Source organism: Fusarium falciforme, chromosome 9 (genome assembly GCF_026873545.1).
Source record: "Fusarium falciforme chromosome 9, complete sequence".
Classification (NCBI taxonomy): Eukaryota; Fungi; Ascomycota; class Sordariomycetes; order Hypocreales; family Nectriaceae; genus Fusarium; species Fusarium falciforme.
The window spans coordinates 399011-409159 of NC_070552.1; the positions used below are offsets into that span (position 1 = coordinate 399011).

Sequence of the window (10149 nt, forward strand, 5' to 3'; positions counted from 1 at the left end):
GGCCGCGTGTCGAAGTTGTATTATCAACATGGGTGCATTAATCGCTATGAATAGGGTACATGATGCTTTGATGGCAGAATTACGTAGTCATTGCCGCGTAGTCCTGGAGTTGGACACTCAAGTTGCAACCGGCCACACCCCTGCCTGTAGTTCTCACGAAGTCGTTCCCGAAGAGAGGACCTGACAATAATGATGGATTCGAGATTGAAATCACTGCACTGTAGTAGAATTCTTAAACAACCACACAACTTTCTTTACAACCTCTAGTAGAATCTCCAAGCATACGCAAATGGCACACGAGCACTAAGTAGACGGTAATGCTTGACAATGACCTTGACACTGTCGCCAGGAATCTTTGGCCAGACGATCTGCTCGACGTTGTTGCTGCGGTCGAATGTCTGCGTCGCATTGACGTCAAACTCCTCATTGCCTTGGTTGCCATGTCGCTGTTTATCACCTGCCACGACCACAAGATTGAGGTCATTAGACAGCGACGCGCCAGGAAGGTCGGCATAAGTCATTGTAAGCTTCAATGTCTGGCCACTGTCGCCGGACGGAGGGGGAATAGGGATCTGAGCCACGAATGGTTCCTCTGTCTCCTCATCGATGACACCGATACCATACCCAGAAGAGGAAATATCAGGCTCAATCATCGCGATGGTGTTTGCGATGTTGACTCGTCCAAATCCCGAATGCGGATTGGGTCCCTGGCCGATATGGAGTGGCACATACTGGCCCGCCACGGGGACAGCGCCGTTGATGATGAGAGCCTTGATAAGGGATGCCGTAGGGTTGGTAACCCCGTTGGCTTCATCTGTGTAGCCGTTCTTGAGGAGGCATTCTCTAACAGCAGCGCAACACCCAGCCACAAGCGGCGTCGCCATGCTCGTACCAGACAGGTACAGGTACCGGCTGTCGTCCGAGACGCCCGTCCTGTCGACACCGCCCAGGAACCTCTTCTTTCTCGACTTGGCGGAGAGGATAGCTGTGCCAGGCGCCACGACGTCAGGCTTGAGCCTGTTCTCGGCGCTGGGACCCCGGCTGCTGAACGCCGCGAGACCTTCCGGGTTGTCGGCCTGGTGGTCGTCCCTCAGAGGGTTTTGAGAGAACTTGTCCGGCCAGAAGGCGCCGTACGTGTACGGACCGCCGTTCTTACCAGACAGCAAGGTGGGCCGAAGGTTCTCAGATGCTCCGACGGTGATGCAGTTCTTCGCTGACGCCTCTGCACCGAGCGAACGATCGTTAACTTTGCCGTCGAGGTTGGAATCCTGCCCGTCGTTGCCAGCGGCAAAGAGAATCGTCATGTCCTGGTGATCCCAGACATATCTGTCAATGCTCTCGGCGCTGGCATCGTACGGCCGCTGTACATTTGTCGTCGGCAGCGGCGTGCCCCATGAATTGGTGTGGATGCGAGCACCAGCCTGGTACCCCTCATCAAACAGTTGGCCAAGATCCGCGGGATAGCCACCAAGGATTGATCGATTCCTCCAGTCAAAGCGGACAAACATGGACTGCACGATCAGAGATGCAGCTGGAGCTGTTCCCTCGATCGAACCCTCAGTGCTGTGCTGGCCTCGACCAAGGACGGAGCCACAGACGTGAGTACCATGGCCATCCGGGTCGTCAGAGCTGTTCTGTGTCCGACGGCCCCAGGCGTAGAGCTGCTTCACACGACCGGTGAATGCGTCATGCACATCTGTCGTGCTGCCAGCGTCGAAGCCAGTGTCGGCCACACAGATGATCTGGTCTTGACCCTTGTAGGCAGTGCCATTGAACATCGCATCATCAGACCCCAAGAGTCGACGAGCAACGTTGGTGAAGATGGTGCGTTCATTGACTGGGTGGATGACTCGCACCTCGTCGAGGGCGGCGAGCTTGTCCAACGCTTCAGCGTCGACCTTGACTCTCACCATGCCCGAGTCGACTGAGATGGCCGACTTTTCTACATCGGCAGCCTCTGAGATCTTGGCTATGAGGTCTCTGTCGATCTCTTCCACATCGCGATGCATGAGGATGTCGACTTCCACCGCATCGTTAGAGTGGGTGCTTGCAGTCTGCATCACATCAGGAACGACAAATTCCTGTGCATAGACATCGGCGTACTCGATGTAACTGAGAGCACGGATCTTGACCAGCGAGTCTTTGGGGTAGCCACAGAGGTAGAGCTGCTGAGTTTCATTGCCAACAAACTCGTGGATGTCGACGCCGAGTGCTTTCAGCTCATTCTTCTGGGCCTTGTTCAAGGGATCGCCCTTGGTCCGAATGAGGATGTGGTCAGAGCTTGATGCATCCCTGTGCTGGTGCTTGTGGTCGGTTGCCACGGCCTTGCCATTGATGACGATCTCTTCAGGCATGGTACTGGCAAGAGCAACTTACACTTGGACTTGGACTTCTCAGTGTGCAGAGGGGGATTTGAGACTCAGTGAAGAGTGTTGGGTCGGGCAGTTACAGACATGCAAGCAGTCAGGACGCTTTTGGGTACATATTTGGGGACCTTGCCTCCTGCCAGCTAGGTAAAGGCGTATGGCCCTAGGCACGGCCAAACCGAGCTTCCTGCAGGCATCAATTGAAGTGAGGGGTTCCATGCCCGCATGCCTATGCGAGGGAGGTTCCGGTGGTGGCGTGGACGCCTGGTGTCCGTCCATTGATAACTATGCACCCCGGTCCGCACTACACCTCCCTCACCCCAGGCTGATTCCCAACCATCCGGGGAACCGACCTGAGTTAGTCCAGCTCCCTCGTGGCGGGGACCAAGACACGTTCCATCCCACTGGCTGGCTCTGCGTGGAGACTTTGCTGCTCAGTCACCATGTGGCTGCAGCTTCTCCACTTGATTGAAGCTTGCGTAACCGATAGGGATGCTACCTAGAGCAACAATACCGAAGTTTGGTCCCTGGGGCTTTTTGCGTTTGGGCTGCTCTACGCCCAACGCGGACCAGTAAACAGACAACTGTCTGGACGGCTGGACCGCATTGACATTCTCATCAAATAAACATGGCGGCTTGACAACGAGGCGTCTCACTAGACTCAAAGCCGCACATGTCACAGAAATTATCATCAAACCAGAGCTCAAGTCCAGTATCACAAGAAACCTTCCATTGGCGATCCAATGAAGCGTGCAGGGCTCACTCAGAACGAGGTGAAAAGCATGCATTGCGGGGTACCAGATAAACCGGATTGTATTGTCGGAGTATGTCGCAGCTCCTCTGCTCTACCTATCTTATACATGGACCCAGTGTACTTCTAGGCAGGTTCCAATCTCGGAATCGCATCACCTTCAGCTCAGACGCCACCTTGTTACTGTAGTACCTGGTCGTTTATTTGCCAGCACCAGGGTTAGACTCGTTGGTCTGCACCTGCTTGTTGAGTTGCTTGCTGTAGGTCGAGAGATCGAGATTGTTGTTGGTCACAAGCTGGAACATCTGGTCGAACCTGGTTCTGTTCTGTTCAAACTTCCTCACATTCAGGGAGAACTTGGTAACAGTCAGGGTGAAGTTGAAGTTGATCTTGTCGACGCCGCTGTTCTTGCTGGTGCTCTGGTAGAACGTGTTGGCGTCAAACGCCATTCGCAGGAGGAAGATTTGAGGCTGGTAGATGTAGGTCGGGTTGTCCGTATCTCCAGTCACATTCGTCCTGGGGACCATGCAGAGACGAAGCGAGAAGACAATGTTGGCTGCATTGCCAGGAGCAATCTTTGACAGAGCATCGACAAACGAGGTCAGCTGGTCGTCGAGCTGTTTCTTGGTCTCCGGGGAGAACCCGAAGTTGCCAAAAACCGTGCCGATAAAGAAGTTGTGAATGTCGCTCTTGTTGACCGTGTTGCTGATTGTCTGGCTGCGGCCGGTGTCAAAGTTGAAAAAGCCGGCCAGGGGACCGGACATGGCGTTATAGGCCGTCTGTGCCTGGAAGTTGAAGGCCGCAGGTGCGTCCTTTGTGATGTCGAAGCCATCGGGCTTCTGTTGAACCTGCATGAGGTTGGAGTACAGCTGGATCACAGAGTTGGCATCTTGAAGGGTGGCGTAGTTGCTTGCAAGTGAAGCGTCACTGTAGTCTGGCAGAAGGACGACCGGAGGTGGCTTGGGCACCTGGCCGTTGGCCACCTGCTCCGCGGGGGGCTTGGTGTCGCCCATCATCAAGGCCGCGAGCTTGTCGAACTTGTCATCTCCGTCGGCAGACGCAGCGACGGGACCGTCGCTACCAAGGCTTGACGAGTGAATCTTGGAGAGGTCATAGTCGGGCGACGCGTGCTCAGCCGCTAGCATGCGAAGAGCGAGAGTCTCCTCATCGGCCGGCTTGCCACCTTCAGCCTTGATGGAGAGCTCTTGGATGAAGGCGCTGATGCCGGCGGCTTGCTCGACGGTCAAAGGCTCAGGTTGCGCCATTTTTGGAAGAGTAAAGGGAAGTTTCCAAGATCTGAGATGTTGTAAAGATGTGTGATAAGAAGGAAAGAGCTGTGTAGATGGAGTGTTTGGTTTGTGGATGGTGCAGTCAGAGTGCCCCTGACTACCTTATTATACTTAATCAAGGCGTCCCTTGTGCCCAAGTAACTACCGTATTCCGGCTGATGAGCGCGCCTTGAATGCCCTTGGGCAGAGATGCTTTCCCTCCATGCCTATGCACATTCTCAGACTGGGCAGGAAGCGTCAACTACTCAACGCTCATCTTCCCATCTTCAGCCACTGTCGAAGGAGCGGAAGCGATCGAGATGTTGGAGGTGGGGGTTGCCCCTCAGCACTTCTTGCAGAATAATCCTAGAACGGTCTAATGATGTCGAAAAGATCCCTTTGAGGCGAAATGCAGTTGAATATTGATGCCTTGCTTCCGTGGCGGAGCACTAAGTCTGTGATGTTGAAGCGTGATATGATATTGGAAATGCAGTAGGTGTCTCTCCGTAAACTATCGTGTTTAACTCTGACCGAGCTTGGAAAAGAAACCATATCCCAACAAAATCTACGAGGTGTAAAGTCAATGTTGAAAACACCCCCTGGTCTGTCACATATCTGACGTCTTAGCCTGGTGTGTCTGCCCAGCTTGATGCCCCAGAAGCCGATGTCTCGGCAAGCGCTGATCCGACACTACGCCAGCAAACAGAGCTCTAGTGGAGGGGGAGAATGCGGTATGATGAGAATATCTTGAGTTGCCACAAGCCAATAGTCAAGAAAATCAGAAGATCTCTGCTTGATTCATGAAACTATCGGATGGTGGCTTGGGCCGGAACGTCGGGGACGATACCTAGTTACGCATTGTGCGTAGATGTCTTAGACATGTCGTTAGTTTGAGACTGCGCTAGAAGATGGATGGTGAGCAATAAGTCAACTCTCGCATGCATACCGGTAGTAGTCGCTAAAAGACAAGCCGTACATGCAGGTCAGACATGGCACTAGACTATTGCTGTCTGGATCGCGGGGCTGCGTTCGAGCTCCCCGGCCGCTTTGACCTCCATCCTGTGTGTCACTAACGAGCCGACCCGCGTTGAGGCCATCGTTTGGGGGACCAGCCACAGCGGGGTAACCATTCCAAGGGGCCATGGCAGTTGCGGGGTGCTCAAGCACACACATTGACGACATGTGGTGAACGTCTTTGTGTTACCGCTGTGTTATCTCCATTGGGCTGCTGTGAAGACCCCGCCTGGGCCCTCATCGAGCCTTTTGACCAGGTGGTAAACGTCTCAAAAGGGTCCTTGTCTTAGCATCGTCCAAATCCGCGTTAGAAGCACGTTCAACAGCTTGTTCGTTCTTGTCAACATCAACGTCTTTTCCCTCTGCCATCTCATCGTTATCCCCTGCACAACAATTCCACAACTTTTCTTCGAGCATCATCAACATGGATCCTACCTCCGACCCAACTCATGATCCCATTGAGGAACTGTTGGCAGACGCCAGCCAGCCTACCAGTTTTGCCATGCCAGCAGGGCAAGACGATGATTCCTCATCTGGGTATGTGCAACTGCCCAACTTCAGAGATTGTTCCATTCTTACCGTCTTCTAGACCTGTAAAGACCAAAGACAGCATGCAGCTGGTTGGAGACGAGCTCAGAAAGGATGTTACCGAGCCAAATGCCTCTGTCGAAGATGGCATCGCTCCTGCTCCTTTCATGATTGGACTTGAACCGTCTGCAAAGTACCCAGATCAACGTGATGCCTTTACCCAACTTCTGGGCATGGCAGGAATCACACGCATGTTTGCGGCTCTCAACATTGTTTCCGCTCGGAGAGCTCGCAAACAGACCGAGCCATACTCCCTGAACAAGCCTGAGGAGTACGTGTCTGCCTTCAACGAAGGAACAGATGCGGCCATCAAGGCTCTCACCGTGGGCCCCCTTGCGGGTTTCTACGATGCGACTCTTGGCGGAACGACCCAGACAGAGGAGATTCTGGTCAAACGTTCGGAGCTGCACGATTTCGTTCTGCGCCGGATCTTCAGCGGTCTGGTGTCAGTTGGCAAGACGCAGATGGACGAGCTCGACAATGTCCTGACTGACTTTGTGTCTTCCTTGAAGTCTTACAAATGCACTCCAACGGCCGACCAGCCAACCCTGAACCATGTAATTCTCATCAATTACATCCGAGCCACTGACATATCTGGCGGCGGCAACGTTTTTGTCATCGACCCCTACACCCGCATGGTGTCTCTCAGCATCAAAGCCGATGAGTGGGCTGTGGCACTGCGAAAGCCAGGGATCCTCAAGAGGAATGAGAAGATCAAGTTCGGCATGACCACAACCATCACCGAGTTGAAGCTGGACAAGGCAAAGTATGTGGCCAACAAGGATAGGTATGAGCAGGCTTTGCAGGTGATGATTGGGAACCAAGATGATCTGAAAAAGATCACCAACAAGGGCGGAGTTGAGGCCTTTGGACGAGAAACAAGTCTCGTGCTGCCGGCGCAGGAGGCCGGTGGAGCAACCGAAGATTGATCCTTGGAGAAGACGCACAAGAGATGGGTAGGCACGAGAAATTAGTTAGGTAGCACAGAAGAATTACAGCTAGCCTCAATAATTGTGTTCTTTGCGAGAGTGAAATTGGCTTTTCTTCAAAGATGCTATGCTTTAACAAGTCATAGCGGTGCTATGAGAACTAAGAGAAAAAATACCGTTTTTTAATAGGTTTGAAGAGTTTTGAAGATTTACACCGGTAAATTGGCGGCTGGTTCAAAAGGCCCTTCTATTGTAGCAATCAAAACACTCCACCTCTCCCACCCCCAAGTCTTTTCTAGCACCTTCCAGGGGCAATTGCGGCAGTACACAGGTCATATCAGAGGGAGAGAAAAATATTCATATTTCAGAAACAGCTATCTCCCAGGGTTCTACTTCTCGGGGTTGACGGGGTCGGGGTTGATCAACTTTCCATACTCCGAGATCGACTTGCCACTGACTGTCTCAAACACCTTGTTCAGTTTGTCCTGGGAGGCGAGCCACTTGTTGACGTTGAGGTCAAAGTCGGCGACCGTGTAGTTCATGTTGAAGCTCTGGCTCGTGTGCTCGGCCTTGTTGGTCGCCCAGCGCCAGGTCGACGCGTCGATGTGCATGTACACGATGCGGGTGCGGGGCTGGAACACCCAGATGGGGTTGGCTTCGTCGCCAGAGATGTTGAGCCGCATGACCTGGTTAATGCGCAGGGTCTGGTCGACGGTGTTGTTGGTCGAGCCGGTCTCGACATTGACCGTCTTCAGGGACGAGATGAAGTTGGTCAAGATGCCGTCGAGCTGCAGGATGGCAGGCTTGGTCAGGCTGAACCCCTTGAACAGCTCGGCAAGGAACTCGAGATGCACTTCTGTCTTGGACATCTCCTTCTTGAAGGTGGTGACGGAGCCATTCGCAAAGTTGAAGAACCCAGCAAGCGGCCCCGACATGACATTGTAAGCAGAGTTGGCCATGTCGGCGAAGGACTGGGCAGCTTCGCTTGCAATGGTGATGTTGTATGGCTCAGGATGGCCACGCTTGCTGCGAGCATTTGCATTCCAGATGGCTGTGTAGAGGGACACAATGGACGAGATGTCCACCAGATAGTTGTAGTTCTGAATTGCATTTGCTTCCGTGTAAGGTGGCAAGATTGTGACGTTCTGGGGCATGGGGGTCTTGCCATCCTTCACCTCTTGGTCCGGACCGCCGGCGGCCGCATTCAGTTGAGCGACGATGTCAGCGAGAGTTGCGTCGCCAGCAGCAGCCGTGGTAGGACCAGAGGACACAAACTCGGCGAGAGCTTCATGTCCCTGGGTGATATCAGAGGCGGCGCTGAGGACGTCAACAAGAGGCTGAAGTTCGCCAAGATCTTGTGTAGAACCCATGCTTGAAGATTGGGAAAGAGGTTTGTGAAGATTTGTTAAAGCGAGTATGAGGAAGATTGGTGATGAAATGACAGGTAGAGAAGTCTTTGGTGTTCACATAACGCTTGGAGGTGTTGACCGGTTGTTATAGTAGGCAGGTCCATCCTTGACAAAACGCCTAAGAGTTGCGCACAAGCGATGCAGATGACTGAACATTCCCGCCCTTGAAGTCAACAAGGAAACCCTCTATGGCAACGACCATTGATTCCACCATGACATGAGGGGAGCAGCAAAACAGCGGCCAAGACACTGCATGACGCTTGCAGAGTCAATTCCCAAGTCGGAGGCAGCGGCCATCCAGATCAAGGCCCCAATCTCGATTCTTCTGACAGAAAAGTCCCATCAGCATGCATACTGGCGCCCGCAACCTGCTGCATGGCCAAGTCTAGAGCAAGAAGCAAAGTCTGTTAAGGTCGGACGAGGTCTAGTCTGAGACATATCGACATGTTCGCGGAAAGCCTGAGAGAAAATCACATTTCTGCTGCTTGACACCGTCACCTTGTAGTGAAACGGGATTGGAGCTTCAAGCCCACTAGGCGTTCAAAAGTTCGCGCCATTGCCGTGGTGAAGCGGAGAGTCTAATCTGCCCTGTGCCCCTGACGCGTCATGGACACCCACAAGCGGACAGACACGTCCCATTTCTCTGCAGCCAGACCCAAGAACATTGTCCTGCAGGTTTCTGGCTGGCTGAAACCCTAATTCGGTATGTGATAAAGCATCTGTGGCTGATCACCGGTGAGCCTAGCTTTAAGCCATGTCTCAACTGGAAAGCATGCTGAATGCTTTGTGGCTGATCAAATGCGAATATGGATCTCGGCACTTGGAGATCAACAGACCAATCGAGTCAAGTAACCGAGACGTTACTGAACTAGTGCCGGCCCGCTCGAGCCGCCTGTTAAGCGGGGTCTATAGGCTGCAGGAGGTTTAAATGTTGAACTGTAGGCCCTTAGCCTGTATCTCGCCACGACAATTGGCTGGGAGCTCGCCATAGCGGGCAGCCTATGAGAGCGATGGGAGGTCTCTTTGCTGGAAGGTTAGTAGGGAAGATACCTTTTTTTCTGTGGCCCTACTGTGGTAAAGCGAAGTATCCTGTTTAATATTTAACCCCCCTACAACCTGTACCGCACTAACTACAGTGGGTCTTAAAAAGTAATAATATATTCCGGGTCTACCCGGGGTATTAATACTACTACTAAATAAGGTCTTATTTTTAGTTACTTATTGCATAGCTAAAAAAGAGTTAATTATTATATTAGAAGGTATAAATAGTTTTTTTTTTATTATAAAAAAGTAAAACTCTTATAATACATATATTATATTTTAAAGCTAGATATATAATAAGAAGTTATAAGGTAGAGCCCTTAGTAAAGCCTTATTAATAAGCTATTAATATAGTAAAAATATAAAAACTAAGTTAATTTATATAATAAAAAAGAAACTACTTATACTTCTTATTATTATATATAATATTATATATTAATTTATAAAAAACTAAAAACGATATTTTTTATTTTATTTAATACTTTATATATTAATTATAAGCTTATATAATAGCTTATATTTAATTTTATTAAGTTTATTATTTTATTAATAGCTTTAAGATAAATTTTAAGTTATTATATTTTTATAATTATAATATAAGCATATTTATAAGATAGTAGGCCTTAATAGCTCGATTAGGGTAAAATTATAGATTAAAGGTAGGTCTCTATTATATATAAGACTTTAACTTACCGAGCCTTCTATAGTGGCTTAGCTATAGAGCTTTTAGGAGGTCTCTATATATATAATAACTAGCCGGGGTTACCACAATTAGTCAGCGGA

General features: G+C 50.9%; 4 protein-coding genes across 4 annotated transcripts; 1 reads left to right on the forward strand and 3 right to left on the reverse strand.

Annotated features, from left to right (window-relative positions):
- Positions 1–263: 263 nt before the first annotated feature.
- NCS54_01101500 (Subtilisin-like protease) lies at positions 264–2354 on the reverse strand (the record flags this gene model as incomplete). Its single annotated transcript, XM_053156302.1, has 1 exon — positions 264–2354. The coding sequence occupies one exon, from the start codon at positions 2352–2354 to the stop codon at positions 264–266; it is 2091 nt and encodes a 696-aa protein (XP_053012277.1).
- A 963-nt stretch (positions 2355–3317) lies between these two features.
- On the reverse strand, positions 3318–4382 carry NCS54_01101600 (Hypothetical protein; the record flags this gene model as incomplete). The annotated part of the gene is made up of 1 exon (XM_053156303.1): positions 3318–4382. One exon carries the CDS (start codon positions 4380–4382, stop codon positions 3318–3320), a length of 1065 nt encoding a protein of 354 aa, XP_053012278.1.
- A 1441-nt stretch (positions 4383–5823) lies between these two features.
- Positions 5824–6916, forward strand: NCS54_01101700 (Hypothetical protein; the record flags this gene model as incomplete). The annotated part of the gene is made up of 2 exons (XM_053156304.1): positions 5824–5936; positions 5989–6916. 2 exons carry the CDS (start codon positions 5824–5826, stop codon positions 6914–6916), a joined length of 1041 nt encoding a protein of 346 aa, XP_053012279.1.
- Positions 6917–7305: 389 nt separating this feature from the next.
- NCS54_01101800 (Hypothetical protein) lies at positions 7306–8373 on the reverse strand (the record flags this gene model as incomplete). Its single annotated transcript, XM_053156305.1, has 1 exon — positions 7306–8373. Exon 1 carries the CDS (start codon positions 8284–8286, stop codon positions 7306–7308), a length of 981 nt encoding a protein of 326 aa, XP_053012280.1. The 5' UTR covers positions 8287–8373.
- Positions 8374–10149: the final 1776 nt, after the last annotated feature.